Raw genomic sequence first — 19488 nt, 5'->3', positions numbered from 1 at the left:
AAAAGTGTTTGGAAAAATTAAATCCTGCTCTCCTTTCAGCTGCCAGAAGTTACAAGGAACTGTCTGGTAACTAGTAGGTGGAATAATATTTGAATTTTGTAATAAAATATGCAGTGCCAATGGGATTATACGATAAGATAAGATAAGATAAGATAAGATAAGATAGAACTTTATTGATCCACTGGGGGGAAATTCAATAAAGTACAATCTTATCATATTTTATCTTAGAGCCACATTGGCACAGCATATTCTATTACACAATTCTAATATTTCACTACGTACTGTATAACATTTAAGGTAGATAAGATAGATAGATAGAACTGCCTGCAGTACTAATGTGGGAAAGAGGGAGGATTTATACTATGACCACCACATTTTTGGACGCTTTTGGATGTTGTTGGACCTCTAAACCGGTCTAGGAATGAAGTTTGAACGCTCCATCACAGTATATCCATCTGCAAATTGGTGCTAATCTATGCCATTCATTTTGGATTAGGCATATAGCTCAATCTCCACAGCAGATGGTGTGGTTTTGTGGATTAATTACAGCCTGAGCGAGCGTGGGACATATCAAAACATCTGGTTAACTTTGATTTGGTCGTGGTTTCTGCACAGGCTGCTCCCTTAACCGCCTGTGGGGCGCTGGGGGTTTTTTCGCTTGTGTCAGTCTGTGGAGCCGATGTGTTTTACCTCTTGTCCCGAGGAAGGTTGAGAAACGTCCAGAGTTTGACCATATTAGGTCGTCGCTGTCACACATCTCGCTATCTCTGTGAGGCTGTGCAGCTGCAGCACACATCGCCCGGTTAGGTAACAACAACACAATGCTCAACGCACGCCAGCAACTTCCTCTGCTCTTGCAACCCGAGACAAATCTCATTCCACCTCCCTCACTGTCACATAATACAGCGATAGAAGAGGGAGTTCTTCAGTGTTATTATGGGATGGTGATGCAATAGGTACCAGACACAGCTGTGGTGAGTTGGCAGCATAAAAATACCCGTAATCAGAGTGAATAATGCCCTCTTGCCATCGCATGTGTGCCGACTGAAAAAGTAAGGAAGTCAGCATAATAAAACGGTGAAAAATAGAAGCGGACTGATCCTCTGATGTAAGGAATTTCCTATTTATAGATTCGAGCATCATAAACTGTCCTGGTCACCACTTTGGGAGATTTTTTGAGGTAGCTTCAGAAAACCCAAAAGCTGAATCAAACACAGTGACGCTCATCAAAGTCGCAACCACATGCTCCCCGCTCCCCCTCCACACACACACACACACACACACACACACACACACACTTCCCTGTTGATTAAATCGACCACTCTTTCCATTCGTCATTCTAATGTGTCTCGTACACTTCTGCATATTTTCTCTATCGTGAGTATGTCTTGTATTATATATATATATTATGCCTTGCTGCAAATTTTCCACTGGGGACAAAAAAAGCATGAAACCTTTGTGTCTTTCTACCGGTTTCAGGATTCATTGCCAAAAGGTTTAGGGTTGAATTTTTGCACCAAAATCTCAGCAGTTCTTTCCCCCCCCCGCCTTACCTTGTCTGCAGAGGTGGGGCGCATGAGGGAGACCCGGTCGTACTGCCGCCGCAGCAAAGCCCACAAAGCATCGAGACGACCCTGACAGGACAGAGAGAGAGAGAGACGCCTTTCAGTTAAAAAGAGTCGGGACTTCACATGGCTGCATTATTAGTTCTGCTGATTTGCACAGATGATGAAAAAAAAATAAAAACACTGGGAGAAAAGAGAGATGAAACTGTGCAGGCGAGACAGAAACACTGAGGGGTGTATAAAATATGTTTCACTCCAAAAAAACAAAACAAAAATCAAGATGTTGTTTATGCCAAACAATGACACAAACGACATCTCAACAAGGAGGAGAATGGTGCAAAAACAACAAAATGCATATATATAAGAGGAAAATGAAATTATGTGAGAAGAGTGGGAGGCTGTAAGTGTGTGTATGTTGAAATAAAGGAAGAAACGGCTGCATATGAATATCTGTTGCGCTCACCTTGATGGGAGTGTACCATTTGGTCTCTGTCTGGTGGTAGCTGGGGGCGGACTTGGCGGCGGGACGTTTGATCATGGGCTCCTCCACCTCCTCTGGTATGGACACCACGGCGTTCTTGGCCATCTCCAGCCTGGCTCCCTCCTCAGTCGAGCCTTTCTCTCCCCAGCGCACCTAGACGCACAAAAAGATCCAGCAACAGCAACAGCAAGGTTAGGGCCAAGTACACCAGGTGATTCCACTGACTGGCACACCTTCAACCAGAGAGGAAGAACTAACCAGTAGGGTCGGGGTTCGAAAGCATTTTATCGAATATGAATCCAGTATCGAATCTGCGTATTGAATCCGAATCCTTTCGAATCCCTTATCAAATCTTTTTAGGTCTTAAAGTTGTAAAAAACTCTTTTACTTTGATTTGATACTGTGTAGATAAATGTTTAACCGTTACCTCCGGCAAATTTTGCCATTTGTTCATAGATTTTAGTGAAGTGCAGCTAGGGCTGGGCAATATGGACAAAATCAAATATAACAATATTTTGGACCAAATACCTCGATATCGATATTGCGACAATATTGTAGGGATGACTATTGGTGCTTTCACAAAATATTTACACAATGAGATTTTTGATAAATAATCATCAGTAATGTGGATATAATGACTAAGTGGGTAAAGGCAAATAATAGAACAGCTAGAACAGTCTGGTAAGTTCAGAAAATGACATCACTTTACTGTAATGCAGCCTTTAAAACCAGGAAAAGACAACACTTATGCCATATCACGATATTACGATATCCAAAATCTAAGACGATATCTAGTCTCATATCACGATATCGATATAATATCGATATATTGCCCAGCCCTAAGTGCAGCCACACTTTTCTGAGGCAGTCTGCCATGCTCAGTCAGTCCAGAAAACAAACCGTATTACCTCATCAGTTGCAGACGGCAGTTACAGTTGTAGTTGAGAGGACAAAAAAAAGATTTGATAAGAAATTTGTTGGACTTGGAGCTTAACGAATCCAGGTATTTTACCAAAATGGAACCGGCTAACGGAACCAAACTGTTCTAATCAGTACAGGATAGATGCAGGATCAATATGATGATAATGTAGGGGGGCTTATACAATTGCTATCACTATACTGTATATGCTTTGAAAAATGAAATGGACTGAAAACCTGTTATTGTATTACTAAGCACATTTGCATACTGTACAACATGTGTTTTTGTCTGTGTGTGTGTGTGTGCGTGTGTGTGAGAGAGTGAATGCATGTGTGTGTGTGTGTGTTAAGCTGTCCTGCTTTTTAATTGAATTCATCACATCTGTTGCAAGGAGGAAAAAAAAAAAAAAAAAAAAAAAAAAACCACTGTCACATGAATGGTGGAGAGGTGATTAATTAGCGACACAGTTTTCAAGCTGTAGGTTAAGCCGTGACAATATAGAACAGCTTTTCAGAATCATCTGTGGGATATTTTCCCCCGGCCCGCCTGCGTCACCAAGAAAAGAGAGGGGTGCGCGTCCCGATGAATAAAAGATACGTTGTCACGACCGCAGGTTGAATAACGCGTTTGAAATGTTGGCAGCGAGCGTAACGGAGAGGTGGTTTTATCAGCATGATGTCTTAAATCTAGATGCAGAGAAGAGGACAGGTTGATCTTAACAAACACCTCTTCCCCCGATCCACAGGGGGGGGGAAACCTTCAGAAGTGGAAGACGGGGCTGTCCGGGAGAATCAACCCGCTCCGGGAAGAAGAGAGGGGGGACGGGACGGGATAGCTCGCTAACACCCGTGGGAAAAAGCCAGAGGTAGGCGCTCCCTGAGGATTCTGGGAAATCCCCGCAATCCCACCGACTTCCTCGGGGGCTGAGAAGTGGTAGAGAGGGGGTAGAGGCGAGGGGGGGGGATGGAGGGGTGGTGGGAGCCTTTAAACCTGGATTCCCTTCGGAGGAGAGGGGAAAGCGAGGCGGATAACAAAGGGGCTGCCAAGGTTTGGGAGTCGGGGGTTGGCGAGGGGGGGGTGGGGTGGGGGGGGTGGGGGGGTGGAGAGGTGGGTGAGACGGATGCGTCAAGTTGACAGCAGAGCTCAATCCTTCATCCCCGGCAACGACTTGATCCAATCAGGCTCGGACGGCCAAGGACGAGCTGGCAGGGCCTGTCACGTCGGAGTCGTCAGGCGGCCCGGCTGCAGGAGGCCGGTCCCTCTTCCTCCTCCTCCTCCTCCTCCTCCTCCTCCTCCTCCTCCTCCTCCTCCTCCTCCTGAACGCTCCGCAAACTTCCAGCTCCGGAGAGCAAAGACGCCACGTCAGCGCTTTTTTTTCTCTCCGAGCGTGTCGCAGGTTCAGAGAGGGCCGGAGTTCATTCACCTCTAGAAGCAGTGGTTCTCAACCTTTTTCATGTCAAGGACCCCTAATTTAGTCCACATTAGAGCCACGGACCCCCATTTGATGAGATTTTGTCTCTCTGACCCAAATCTGTGAATATTTTTATTGTTAGATATGATTTTGTCCAGAATTCCATGACTGTCTGTATTGTAGGTAGAGAGATAACAGAGAAACTATGATCAGAACAGTCATTCTTCTACATTCTCTAATTGTGTTAACTTCTTGTAAATGAAATAATGAAGTTTAATTCATCAATTTGCTAGGGACGCCCTGGAACCCCCTCAAGGACCCCTGGTTGTCCCCGGACCCCACGTTGAGAACCATTGCTCTAGAATACCATAAAAATCTGTTTTGTTTTTTTCTGCTACGCTTTATTTCAGTGTTGTGCGGTTCCAGTTTTCTTTATGAACGCTAGATTTGGTTTCCCAGGACTAGGGAGTATTACTGAACCAAGGTATCAAAATGCAGTTTGCTGGTCAAATCATTTAACATCTAAGATTAAGATTAAGATTAAGATTTAGATCTCTTAGGGCAGTGATTCTCAACCTTTTTCATATCAAGGACCCCTAATTTAGTCCACAAATGAAATATTGCTGAAGTTAAATTCATTCAGTTCAGTTCATCAATTTGCTGGGGACCCCCTGGAACCCGCTCAAGGACCCCTGGTGGTCCCCGGACCCCACGTTCAGAACCACTGTCTTAGGGGAAATTTGGGTGTCACAGCAGCAATTGGCAGAGCAACGCCAAGGCAGGAAAGCTAATAAAAATAGTACGGGAAAGATAAGGTAATGTAAATAAATGTAAAACTATGAAGATAAAAATATAAAACTATTAAAAGTGTCTCAAGTGGTAATGAGGATTAAGTCCTGTGTAATAAATAACTCCTGTGCAGGTTGAGTCCAAGGATACAGTCCAAGAAGAGACAATGACATCAAGGAAATGAATGGATAAAACATAATGGAAGAGAGAGAGAGAGGGAGAGAGAGAGAGAGAGAGGGACTTGACGAATGAGTTTCATACAACTGAAAGCAATATGTTGGAGGATGATATACGGACACTGACCTCCATGCGCTTGATCCCTCCGGCTCCTCTCCCTCCGTAGTAGGAGGCGTCCACGGTGGGCCACTTCTTCTTGGGCGAAGGGTCTGGCTCCTGAGGAGGAGAGGGAGAGAAATTAAAGAAAATGTACTTCTTCACTGCAAAATAATCTCCATTTAAACAAGTCATTTAGTCTATTACTGAGTCCTAAAATCGTAATTTTCTTGAAACAAGTGAAAAAATCTGACAGTGGGGTTCGATAATTTCACTTGTTTCCAATGCAAATCAACTTGTTTCTAGAATTTAGTAGAACCAAGAGTCATTTTCTTGACAGTAGTGCAGCGATCTGCCTTATTCTGACTGGTTTCAACAGACTCTATAAAATTGCTGAAACAAGTGAAGCTGCATTGGAAACAAGTGGAGTTATCTCATCTCACTGGGCAGGATTTTTCTCTTGGTTTAGGAAAAATAAGATTTAAAGGCTAAATAAATTATTTGTTAAGATGGATGTTTTTTGCAGTGTTGGGAACACAGTCGTACATATGTCACCAACTGAGCTTGGACTGAGAGATATAATGGTGTGTAATCCTGAATAACAGGAAATATAACCTAGGAGCACACTGAAAATATACGAAAACAGGAATGATTTACAGTTTCATCCCTGGGCCTGTGATCACTTCAGGGATGAGGGATAAAACAATGGCTAGGCTGTTGTAGAAACCATGACAACAAAACTAATGATTGTATCTATCGCCTCTTCCTCGTTGAAAAAAACATTAAAAAAAAATTTAAAAAAAGCCTAATTTCTGTGCAGGGCTTTGCTTGACAGTCTACAATTCTTTCTTCTACTAATCCTTCTTTCCCATTTTACAGTATTTGAATGTGCTACGACCGCACAGAAACTCAGCTATTACTTTGTTTCATCAGGGAGGGAGAGGCAATAATGTTAAAATCTTACGTTTCTATATTTTCTCTCTACATGATTCAAGCTATTGTAACTACTGTATATGAGGAGGTCACATGGAGAGTAGAAGAAAACCTGCTGGTGGCTTTGATTTAGCATTGTCATGATAACAGAAATCCAAATACTACTTTGATACCACTGTGAATTTGATATTTAATGCTTTGATATTTATCTGCAAGCTCAAACTCCATTTCAGCGTCATAAACAAAGTCTCAGTCTGGCTCTTGACAGCAGACTGCAGCAGCAGGGAGTCAGACAGCTGAAAACGGGCAACAGCATCAAACAGTCTGCCACGTCCTGAACTGGATCCCAGTCCCAGTCCAAACTGGCTGGCAAAACCGGTGCCAGGAGTGAAATATGGAACTATTTCACTTATAGAGCCGACAAAGACAAACATCCGACCGACATCAAGTCTCTGTGCAAAGGTTGCTGCAAAGCTGTCCGACTGTGGGAACAGAAGAAACTCAGCAAAGCAGCTCACTGCACTTTTAATTTTTGATATATTTATTGGTTCTCATTGCAGAGTTAATATTTATTAAGTTACTCAAGTTAACGCTATTCATATTGTCATGTTATGGTGCTTTCCATGGTGCTTTTGGCCTCAAGTCACATGACTTAGACTCACAATTGTCACAATTTGAATTGCTTGAGACTGGACTTCGGTTCTGGTGACTTGGGATTTGACTCTGACTTGTACTTTGACGACTTGAAAAGGATTGATTGTTCCACCAGAGGACTGAATTTAAATTTGTTTTTTCTGAATTTATAATGGTTGAAAAGTAGAAACTGATTATAGAAATCAAACTCATGATGCTCTTACCAAGTTTTTATCCTATTAAAACCATATTGCATTGAAAAGTCCTAGATATTTAGTTTTCTTTAAGATATTAAATTGATACTGGACTCTTGGTTTGTTCTGACTTGACTTGCTGTTCGACATTTAGACTTGAGACTTGACATTAATGACATGGACTTGACTTGAACTCGACTTGGTAATCTACATTTAGACTTGGGACTTGACTTCAGACTTGAGACTGACTTGGGACAAAGTTGGTCACACCTCTGGTTAGACTGAAGGACAGTGGTTGTTCGAATTTTTAGATATTACATTTAGTATTCAGAGTATTCCCATGATGTCACATGCACTTCCTACCATTATGGTGCTTTACCATACACACAGCTCATTGGCTGTGGCTGTCATTTATTACAATCACCTGTTATTTTCCTACCAGGATGGCACTAAAGTAAAACTTGTGGTACGGTGGCAACACTACAGCGATGTACTCACGGGTGGAGGAGGACGGGAAGGTGGAGGTGGAGGTGGCGGGTCTTTGATGACCTGGATGAATATAAAAAGGAAAAAGAGCGTCAGCAGAAAGTCCATCAGGAGATGTATACAGACACACTCCACACACACACACACATATACACACACACACACACACACACGCACACCTTGTCAGCAGAGACGTGGCTGACGGCGGCGATGCGTGACAGGTGAGTGAGTCAAACAGAGGCGTCCCTGAGCTCGTCTTACAGCGGAGACGCCGCTGCCAGGCTGCTTTGTAACTACAACTGCCGCCCAAATCGCCCCGCTGACTACTGATTACAAGGATCCTGCTTGTAAACCAACATCAGGGGCCCCCCGGTGCAAAATAAAGAAAAGCTGAAAATCAACTTGTTGACAGGGGAGTCTTTGGGGCGAGCGCCGCTGCCCGTTTAGCTCTTAATTAATTGGATGGGGTTCAGCGCTCCCAAGCAATCCCCCCAATCATAAAGTCCTAAGGAGTTAATTAGCTCCAATGAGATACAGAGGAGGAGGCTTGGGCTCGGCTCCAAACGGTGTCTGGGTGGAAGATGAGTGGCTCAACACACACACACACACACACACACACACGCAAACACACACAGAAACACAACCCAGAGTGACCGGCCCAGCGGCATTGTTCATGACAACACTGGATGACATGGCACCTGAGTAGCAGGTTGTCCACAATGCGATTCCACTCAAGGACAAGATGCCTTGACTGTTTTTAGATGTGCATGGCAAAGCAGAAACCCCCGACAGTGACACTTGTCAGTTGTCAGTCAGATACAGACATTTCGTCTCTTCGCATACAGACGTCACCGCCGTGCAAGTCCAACTTTTTTTTTTTGCGTGTTTGCTGAACCGCTGCTGCACGCTCTGTAAGAGGAATCGCTTTGGAAAGATTCAGTTCTGCTCTCTTCAGGTGTCGGAGGCTGTAGGGAATCGTCTCTCAAGTGGTGTAGTCATTTGAGAGATACAGTTTTGTGTTAAATTCTACTCATTTGGTTCAGCTGTATCAGGAGACAATAGTCTGCAGTGCTAACACAGGATAAAAACATGAAGGGGGATTTCTACGATGGCTACAGCTGTATAGGAAACTGCCTTGGTCAGCAGGCCGGAAACTGATGAACTGATGTAAGAGCTGCTTCAAATATGCCTGCAAATAGTTATTTTTATTTTTAGGGTTATGTGTGGTGCCTGAATAGCATTACTCATGACAAAACCTCAAACAGTATGACTGAGCTTTTAATAGATATTTGTTGGTCCTTTTGGAAATTCAGCACGCTCTTTCTCTCTCTTCTTTCTTGTGCATCACATTCACACTTTAGCATTTATTCATGTTCCAGCAGAACCACAGTCTTCAATGTGTGGGGACAGGCAGCTCGACTGGAGCAGCTGAGGTCCAGTGCCTTGCTCAAAGGCACTTCGACAGTGTTTGTTAAGGGAGGGGAGAGTGTTTCCTGCTCACTCCTCCCACCCAGATTTCCCCAGCTGGTCTAGTCTGGGATTTGAACCGGTAATCTTCCGGTGATAAGGCCGCTCCTCATCCCTCCGTCTCCCTCTTACACAATAGTGGACTTTAACACTCCACACAAGCGGCTGGCCTATAAATAAACATTAGCACCAAGACGATATGTCTCAAGCTGAGGTGTGAAAGGCAGACCTTTGTCCATTAGTCATCAAAGATGGATACTACACTGCCATTGCTGGTTATGCATTTGCTAAATTGGTTTTCCAGAAAAAAGAGCAATGTAATTATGGCATATCATAGATCCTAACAGCTGTTTCATTCACAGTTAAGCGCAGGGATACCATTACACTGCCCACATACTGTTGTCATTAGAATAATGAAAAATAATCAATTAGGGTTAATTAATTGCTCTTTGACACACAACTGGCTGTAAGTAAATCCAGTAAAGGTCTATTGGTAGCCTCTCCATACGCTGATTAACATCATTTCAGGCGCACCTTACGCTGACAGGATTACCTCCTTTTATTAAGTAATTATGCAGCAGATTTCCTGGACATATTGTGGGATAAATAAAGCATTATACAAATGACTGGGCTCTGCTGCTCTTTTCCAACTAACCTGATGGACAGATGTGATGAGGAGCGCTCCTCAACGCGGTGGCAGCGCACGGCATAATTAAAAACTAAACCGCAGGATACTTAGCCATCTGACATTAGCCCCAGCGGCTCGTCACCGCGAAAACGACACCGGGGAATCTGACCAATCAGAGGCGCTGAGGGCATCATCCCCATATGGCTGCCTCCGTAATTGTCCAACTGGAGTTGATAATCCATTCGTTCTCCAACCTCAAACTCATACCGTGTTGTGTCAAGCTGTTTCAGGAGGCTTATGGTGATAGATCGGAGGCAGGTAGCATATTTGCAAATTAAAAACAATTATTTGCACTTTTAATTGTGGACAGATTAACCTACTTGTGAGAAAATGTGCAAGTAACGATTCTAAGGGAAGCACAATGCCAGTAATTACACATAAGAGGACAGACAGAGAGCCTCACTGACCTCTTTCAGCATGATCTAACATGAAATAATCAGAGAATATTAACACATGAAGCACAGACTGAGGTGAAAAAGTATCCGAACGTTGTGCCGCAGTCACTGTATACCAAAAGGTGCATCCGATTAGCGGTAAATCACTCGTAATTTGGAAACTGGTGATGCAATTCAAATCTGCGTCTCCGGTCCTGACTCACTCGTCTGGTTTGAACTACAGGCTACGCCTTTCTGAGTTTAATTTCCAAACAAATCATAAACAAAGAAATCACCACACCACAGCTTGTATGACCTCTCTGCTGGCATCAATCCATGTGGGAGAGAGAGAGAGAGAGGGATTGCGGGAGAGAGGTTGGGCGTGTGTGTGTGTGTGTGTGTGTGTGTGTGTGTGTGCATGGCCTCATCCTGACTGCTGAAACCTGGCAGACTGGGGGTTTAAATATTAACAAGCCACACATGGCCCTCCTCTTCTGCCGCGTCCCTCGATGGAAGGCAACAGCAGCTCTCTCTACCAAGACAAACACGTCCGCGGCCAGACATGCTGCAGGGGGTTTACATTTTAATGCCTTTGTTGGTTTTCCAAAATATGCTTCCATCTCATCCTGGATGGGCTCCCTTCAGGTCCTCAAAGCCAGGTGACGTCTATCATTTAAGGGTGGTGGTGGGGGGCGGGGGTGAGGATGGAGGTTTGGAGGAGGGTGGGGGTGGGGGGGGGGGACTGCTGTGGGGATGTGGATGGTAAATTTGCCTTTATCAGAAGCAGAGACAGAGAGATCGGGGTGCACCATCTGTAGCCCCTCTCTCATCGCCCCAAACGATAATCTGCTGTGGATTTTTGTAAATGGTTAAGTGGGTGAGACTGTTTTCCAAAGGGGGCGAGTAGGGCGAGTAATTTATTATAGTAGATATGTAAATAGTAAAATGTTTTCCATAATATAAAATCTACAAAAAACGAGAGCTCAGTGTTTAATTGCAGATTCAAGGCCCATTTATTCAACACACCCTACAAACGACCTTAAGTCCCACCTTATCAACCATTCCTTTCTCTTTAGCCCTATTTGCATGTGACTAGTATTATGTTGGACCTCATGTATTTCATGAATTATCCCCCCCCCCCCAACGCCTGCATTTCGTGAAAAAAAACACATTTGCACAGGAATAATTCAATTCTCCGGAATCACCAGGTGAAGGTGAATTTTATAGTTCTTCCCTTCCTGATCAAAAAGCAAATCAAAACATGAAGCTTTTGCGCCAAAAACGCATTCTCAACTTTTCTCTACAGACTCAGCTGCTGCCTCCATTTCTCATGACAGAAAGGAAGACAGAAATCACACATCTAGAAGAGGAGGAAGCAGCAGAAGAAGAAGAAGAAGAAAAGAGAAAGCAAGTGCCAAAAACAAATTGCAGCTGAAATTACAGAGTTCGATTTGCAGGGGATTAGCATTAGTACCAGGGGATCGCTGTCTTCACCGAAATACAACAGGAATTTGAGCTGGAGCACGGACATGGCAGATTCGCACGGGATTAAAATCACCAACGATCTCCGCAATTATTACAAATCACTTCAGTCCCCAGGTGATGTTAGTCCTGTGCAAATAGCTGGCTTTTGTTTACTTTCATGCAATCTGTTATTCACATACTTGCTGGTCTATCTCTTGTTTTGTTACCCTTGTTTTTATCTTTGCTTTCTTTTACAAACTTTGTGACAATCCTCTCTGTTAAAACGCTGTACATACACACACCACCTGACCTCTTCTCTTCTTGGAACTCACTTCTCACCCTGCGCAGCCACCAGCCGGTGATGCACAGGATGTGGGCTCTTTGCTTCCTGTTTGAGGTTCTTCCTCTGTGGTGTTGCTAAGCCACCGCGGGTGAGTGAGGTAAACGGGAGGTGAGGGGTTGAACAGATGCTCGACACCACTTCCCTTCAGCGCAGGCTTGTGAACAATGCCGAGCCCGCTGAGTTGAGAACGGCTCGGACGCGGCTGTTCGCTGAACCTGGCACCGGCCCACTGGCTATCGCTGGGTTACGGTTATGGCTTTTGGCTTTTGGCTTTTGGCTTTAAGTGGGCATACACACTTCACACGCCTTGGACCGCTTCCCCACTACAGGCCGACCACGATTTTACGTTAAAGAGCACCGTTTTCAGGTCAACTTAGCATTTTCAAAAGGATATAGACTACCTGCATTTGCAAAAACAGGATGTTCGCATTTTGCAGGATAAAAAGCTTTGAGAAGGTGTTTCAACCTCGTAAGCGCTGACAGTCTGTTGCTTGCAATTAAACGTTTCAATGCCAATAAACATTTTAGGTTCTGTGAAATTCATCCGACCTGGAAAAGTTAGCAATGAGTATTTTCAATTATGTTTTAACTGCCAGCAAATGAGACAACGCATGAGAGTTTCTCTGCATCTTTTGTCGGCTCCCATGTCTTCTACTACACACATCCCCGACAATACTAAAGGACCTACTGTGTTATGTCTCGCCATACTGAAAGTTATCCCCATCCAAACCCATTGTAGTTAAAGTTGAATGTGTTGAATGAGAGTTGAATGTCTTCTGAATGGTTTATGAGCATCACAACACTCACCAGTGTGCAGCAGAGAGGCCAGAACCACCACATGAGAGCGAAGGCCACGAGCAACAGCAGCACCAGGAACACGATGGCCACCACCAAACCGTCCGACTGGAAGACAACAGGACAATATAGATGCAGTCAGTTTATAAGTTTCTACTTTCTGGAACTACTGCTGAACTTCACATACAAGGACTTGTTTAGAGGGGAAAAAGAGAAAGAATTGCACTTAATTGTGCAGTCGTAGCAGACAAACACACTATAAGATAGTGTAGATCAGTATTGAAGCCTATTTGGGGCAGAGATTGGTCTCCTCTCTTCACATAATAAGTATTAGAATAGGAGGAGCGCTGTTTGCCCACGCTTGTAAAATCGTTATGGTTTGATCCCATAGTTATATATATTTGTCAAAAACTAAAAACACTCAAAACCAATAACACTAACTGAAACATTAGAAAAAGGCCTCAACACCCAACATCCAGCCAAGGACGCAATAGCATGATTTGAGGAAATGTTTATATGCCATAAAAAAATCTATATTTATATTTATACTTTAGGCCAGAGAGCCATAATGCCCTCTCAATAAATGTAACAAAATATTCCTTTGACCCTAGAAAGATCTTGTATGATAAGTGTTAGGGAAATGAAATAGGACGTTTTCTTTTTTTTTTCTTACTTTAAGTCAAAAGTAAAAAGGGGAAAGGAGCTAACTATCATTTCTTAACAAGAAGGTAACTGAGACTCACACATGTTGAAGCAGTGATGGTGTAGGCACTGGAGATGAACGACTTGCCACTGTTTAAACTGATGAGAACATCCATCGTCCTGTAAATAAAACATTTAAATCAGTGTCACAATAATATACTCGATCAGCCATAACCAGCATACAAGGCTTTTTCACTGTACAAGGTGTAGTAAATGGACTTTACAGTGGCAGCCATTGCAAATGTCCCTTCTCATGCTTTTACCCTGCAGTTGTCCCACATCAATCCTGCAGGAAATTCTTTCTTGAATGTAATACAGAAGAATCAAATGAGTAGACTTTAACACAAAACTCTACTGGCCATTCCTTGTAACTTCAAACGACGGAAGAAAGAGCAAAACTTTATTATTTCACACACATGTCCTTTTGAAGATGGAGCGCAGCAGTAGTAAAGCATGTAGTAAAAAGAGGGACTTCTGCAGAGGCTCCATCGCTCAGTAAAGAACACAAAGGGAGCAAACTAAACGGTCAAATTCAGAGACACTCAATGCAAACGCTCTGATTATCCTCGCCGTCACCGTGTGCAGAACAAGGGACCTGACTGGCAGTAACAAGGCGCCTGAACTCCTATGACTTATTTAGAGAAGGGGGGAGAAACGGGGAGGCCGAAATGGGCGCAATTAAAACCCTAATGATGAACGGCACCGCAATTTCCATATGTCTATTACGCCCAATCCAATTACCGCAGGTTTAATGAGAATTCAGGATATGGAACGAGCGAAACGCCTGAAATCCTCCCCTCTCCGACAAGAAAAGAGGAGAGAAAGAGGTATGTGAAGCGGCATTGTGTGCGAGGGGCCAGCTGTGAGTGTGTGGTGGCGTACAGGGGAGGCCTGCATACAAACCGGTGCAGTGGAATAATAACAAGAGAGCTCTCTTTGCTTAGGATTTTGCCCGGGGCTGTGCCTTGGGCCACCAATTCTCCTGTGGATCGGAACAGATGAGCAACCAGACCCTGTGTCCATTACTATGCAGTGTATTCTAAATATTCCAAATTGACTCCTTTGCACCTATCCTTATTTACCCACACTAAATATTTAAAACACGATTTACGGGAACTTTTAAAACCGGATGCACTTTGACATTTCCCTCGACTTGTTCATGCGTAAGCTCGCATCGATTTGAACCTTTTTTGGGGTTTTTTTGAATATCAAAATATTCCTTTGTGCAGAGCGTGGATTTTCTGAAATGATTTTAGTTTTGTTTTGTAAATACGATTTACGGGAACTTTTAAAACCGGATGCACTTTGACATTCAACGCAACTAATTGACGCATACACTTGCATTGATTTGAACAGTTTTTTGCATTTTCTTTGAAGAATATTAAAATATTCCTCTGTGCAAAATGTGGATTTTCTGAAATGTTTTTAGTTTAGTTTCGTAAATACGATTTATGGAACTTTTAAAATCTGATGCACTTTGACATTTAATGCAACTTATTGACGCATACACTTGCATTGATTTGAATTGTTTTTTATTTTCTTTGAGGAATATCAAAATATTTGTTTGTGCAAAGCGTGGATTTTCTGAAATGTTTTTAGTTTCGTTTATTCGACAAAGACGAGAAGCAGGATCAGCTTACAGCTCGTTCGTCTAGGATAACACAATAAACTCACAGACTTATTTCCACTGTGGTCCTTGATTTTCTGAGATGCTGAACGCCTCTGCGGTTGTGCGAAGCCGTTACAGGTTCTTGCATGTTAACTAAGTGCTTCTGCTGAATGGGTGAGGGGAGAGGCTAATTTAGCTGACATCCTCAATCCGTGATAATGGTAGGCAGGTTGTTAATCAAGCCGGAGGTGCGGACCCCAGCGTGTGAAGGAGGAAAAGCTCCCAAGCGAGTTACGCTGACGAACGCTCGGCTTTTCCCCCCTGACACCGCTGGACATCCTTAACGCACCACAACCCAACCATAGTCAGTAAGGCCTTCTCTCTCTCTCTCTCTCTCTTTTTTCTTTTTTCCCTGAGACACAAAATGGTAATTGTCAGGAGTTACTGTTGAGTAGGCAGAATCTGCTCCAGTAAAGAGGCATAAGTCATATTTCCTGGCCCTTTCTTTCCCCCATTATTTTCAGGAATATTAAAAAAAAAGGTTTGTTTAGTAATTGGGTGGGCAATAATTATTAAAACGCCAGAATATTTGAAGGAAAAAATGAATTTGAAGCTATATTTAAAAAGCAAATTTGTAAATGCCAGTCAAATGTTTGGACACACCACATTTTTCTTTATTTTTACGATTTTCCACATTTTAGAATAATAGTAAAGATGTCAAAACTATGAAATAACACAAATGGAATGATGCAGAGACCAAAAAAGTGTCAAACAAATCAAAACTATCTTATATTTTAGATTCTTTAAAGTAGCCGCCCTTTGCCTTGATGGAAAGGCAAAAGGCTTTGGAGAGAAATTCATACATAGGATCAACTTCACTATTTATATTTATATTTTCAAGCATTTAAGCAGAAGCCTTTAGATCAAAATGGCTTTAAGAGAATGAAAAACATAGAACATTCAATCAGGTGTGTCCAGACTTTAGACTGGTATATAAAGCCTATGCATATCTGATGATGGTGGACCAAAACATTATTGTTCTGATTAAATTTCACCTATTCGCAAAACTGTGCCATTGTGGAAAGGTGGAACAGGCAGCGCAAAAAACATGAAAAGGTAATCAAGAGGGAAATGAGGATAAAAAGGACTGGAAAAAAGCAATCGTGTGACTTTAAACAAAAAAAAAAAAAAAAAGGCAGATGAATAATTTACGACAATGCTCACTGTCACTTAACTTTTCCACAATAAAGGAGAGTGAGTGACAGCGAGGAGAGGGTTGCAGCTGCTTGGTGGGTCGAACGGTTATGTCTGAATAAATGGGAGATGAGAGGGCAGATTGTCATGGGGCCGAGGGATCAGTCAAACTTCGGCGGAAAGCGGCGCGGGCTCCCAGGGACGCGCCGGGAACCGCTTGAACGGCAGAAGGCCTCTTCTTGCCGGAGATCCCCGGCTCCACGTCGGGAAAAAACTTTGTCCCCGGCACTCGCCAATCTGTCAGAAAGTAAGCCCCGGCGTGACGCTAAGCCTCGGTGATGCGATGCAGCTGGACCGGCTGACACCGGTGTCGCTAATGGCTTTCAAACTTCCCTTAAAGATGTGAAAATTGAGGAGGCTGAATAATTCACAGCGGAGCATATGCGAGGCCTGTCACTCGGCATCCAGGAGGCATCACTCTGCGCGGGTCTGTGTGGCGTTTGGAGGTTCTGACGGAGGAGAGGAGGAAGCTGAAGGGAGGGAGGGAGGGAGTGCCTTACAAAAACCTGGGGACCAGATGAAGAGTCACGCTCCAAAGTGAGACATCCACCATTCTGAGAGAGAGACATGGACTCTCTCTTATAAAATGACTGATAGTACAAAATTTAAAAAAAGAATGATGGCATTTTTTAAAGGGTAGCAGGTAACTTAAGCCCTTGGTTAACAAAAGGATAACCCTTTAACAGGCTGGATCCTGTATATTTTAGAGCTATTGAATGATGGATGTCAGGTCATGATATCTCTCCCCCCCCCCAAAAAAAAAAAGCATAAAAAGCATTTTGAAAATTGGAGTTGAAGAAATTTGGACGTCAATTTAGACTTATATTCAAGAATCTGTTGTGACTGATTAGGAATTTTCAGAATTGAATATTCTTCTTAGTTTCTGTTTGGAGGAGATTGGATCATTACTACAACTGCACATCCAAACTGACAGGAACAGCTCCTTGCATTCTGTATCTATCCTTTAATCAAAGAGAATTGGTTCCAGCTTCACATTGTGACAACAAGTCAATGCACATCCATCATGTCCATACCACAACACAGAGGACAGTCAAACAACAGGGCATTTCTATCATAAACATCCACCCCCACTGGAGCAGATGGAGTCACCGTGGTGCAGCTAGCAGCCGCCCCGGGACAGGCTGCTTCATTATTGACGAGGCCCGCCGCATTAGCTACTGTACCTGCTTTGTAAAGCAGGTGTCGACTTCCCCCTCAGTTATCTTTTGCCCTCCACCATTATTGTGAAAACACCAGGTGAGGACATGCTGGTGCAAGAGCACCGCCACTTAACCTCTCGATCGACGCCCCAGAAGGGCGTGCGGGGTCTCCTAATGGGGATACGGGGGCAGGGCAGGGGGGGGGGGTTGGAGCGGCGAGGAGGGAGGGGCGTCAACAGATGCCAGTGTTTCCAGCCTGATGCCGCAGCTGTCACCGCAGATGATGCCTCCGCCATGAGTGCTGCTACATCACTCAATGACCAACTGAGGACACTGTGATTCCTGGACATCCAGGTTGGATGTGGAGCAGCCTGCTCCCGGTCCCTGGTGGGACCGGGAGCCGCAGCTGAGCACCTCAGCTCCAACGACCGCCGCATCCGAAATATGTTCCCCAGTAATTCAAGCCTTCAGGGTCGAACGCATAGACAGCCAGACACTCAAGCAGAGATCGCCGAGGGGCCGGCCTCGCGTGCAGCAAAACACGATAAAAAAAACAGGGAAGTGGGGGGGAGAAACGTGGAAGAAAAAGACAATGCTCCCTCAGCTGACTCGAGCCATGTTAACGGAGCACCCCGAGCGCCGGCAGCGGTGATGGAGCAGAAGCAGACAGATGGACGGAGACGGAAGTTTCCGGGCTCCGACATCACATGCAGGTGGTCCGGGGTGCAGGGATTGTCAGTGCATGGTGAATTATTTAAATGGGGAGCGTGGAAAAGGGAATGGCTGCATCTGTCGCACATCCTTTTAAAGCCCCTCCAGCAGATGTGTTTACTCACCGCCCGTACCAGCTAACTACTTAATGGGTCACCATCGGCAGCCAAGAGTTAATTAAGCAGGCCTTTTTCAAATGGCGGGCACGTAGCACCGGCTCAGGTCCTGTCAGGGCGTAGCTGCTGGAGGCTGGAGGCTTACACATGTCGACACTGAAGAAGTTACATTTTTTTATTGTATCCTTGGTGAAAGAAACCACATTTTCTTTTTACAATATCCTATTTTGGTTCTTCTGGGTAGCGTTCAAGGAGGAATATCTGCAATCTACGATACCGATGCAAGATAAAAGCATGAAAGAGGACTTCTGCAATGGCGACCACTAGGGATGGGATGACCTGCTTATCTCACGTTACGATTCGATACGCGATATGGCGTTCACAGTTCGATACAGCCACGATACGATGTAATAAATAAAAGTTGAGTGACAACAAAGTCTGACTGCAGAATTATGTTAATTTCTGAGCCACAAGTCTTTCTAGCGGTGCTACTGGCTTGCTAGAATGTAAACAACAATTTTAAAATGTCATTACAAAGTGACAATAATATAATTCGGATGGAGAGCTTGTGAAACTGTGATGGTCAAGCGTCTCATTTGTGATTACTACAGCAGAATAAAAGGGAGCTAATATCACCATTCATTTTTCTGCCCCACGATACGTATTCTCACATTTTTTTGCATTGCGATATATTGAATTTCAATATATATCGTCGCATCCCTAGCTACCACTTTCAATACTGATGTTACATGACAAAATCCCAAAGTGAAGAAGACCAGAGCGTTTCCACATTCTTCAGGGCATTATCTCCACTTTTAACTTCCAATATTGACACCAGAGGAAAAGAGTGTAAAACATGTTATTGTCAGCAGTTTGGTGAACTGAAGCTGAGCGGCCTGCTGTAAATATCGGAAAATATCGGCCTAACTTTATGCCATCCATCACTTGACAGTTCCATTTTCGACTTTCAGCCGTCTGCTAGAAAAACATGTTATCACAAGTAGTTTGGATTGGAAATGAGAGGATTATCTGAGGTGAGGTTAATGTTGATTTGGAGTAGTTACAACATCGTCATCATACGATTCATAATCTCCTTTTGAGCTGAAACTCAGAGACCTTCA

At 43.8% G+C, this 19488-nt stretch overlaps 1 protein-coding gene across 1 annotated transcript in view; it reads right to left on the bottom strand.

Moving 5' to 3' along the window:
* Positions 1 to 19488, bottom strand: part of antxr2a (ANTXR cell adhesion molecule 2a) — an 84107-nt gene that overhangs the window by 42822 nt on the left and 21797 nt on the right. The window contains exons 11-16 of the mRNA XM_071515237.1: positions 13559 to 13637; positions 12828 to 12923; positions 7697 to 7747; positions 5469 to 5558; positions 2029 to 2199; positions 1554 to 1634 (exon numbers count right to left, since the gene is read on the bottom strand). Of these exons, the coding sequence (XP_071371338.1) occupies positions 1554 to 1634; positions 2029 to 2199; positions 5469 to 5558; positions 7697 to 7747; positions 12828 to 12923; positions 13559 to 13637 (568 nt within the window). The remainder of the gene's footprint in view (positions 1 to 1553; positions 1635 to 2028; positions 2200 to 5468; positions 5559 to 7696; positions 7748 to 12827; positions 12924 to 13558; positions 13638 to 19488) is intronic.

The sequence above is a fragment of the Centroberyx affinis genome, unplaced genomic scaffold (genome assembly GCF_046629955.1).
Source record: "Centroberyx affinis isolate AG114_WGS23_722 - 3 ecotype Tasmania unplaced genomic scaffold, CSIRO-AGI_Caff_v1 ptg000333l_1, whole genome shotgun sequence".
NCBI classification, from domain to species: domain Eukaryota; kingdom Metazoa; phylum Chordata; class Actinopteri; order Beryciformes; family Berycidae; genus Centroberyx; species Centroberyx affinis.
The sequence above is the reverse complement of the archived record's forward strand: the minus strand, read 5'-3'. Positions and strand labels throughout refer to the sequence as shown.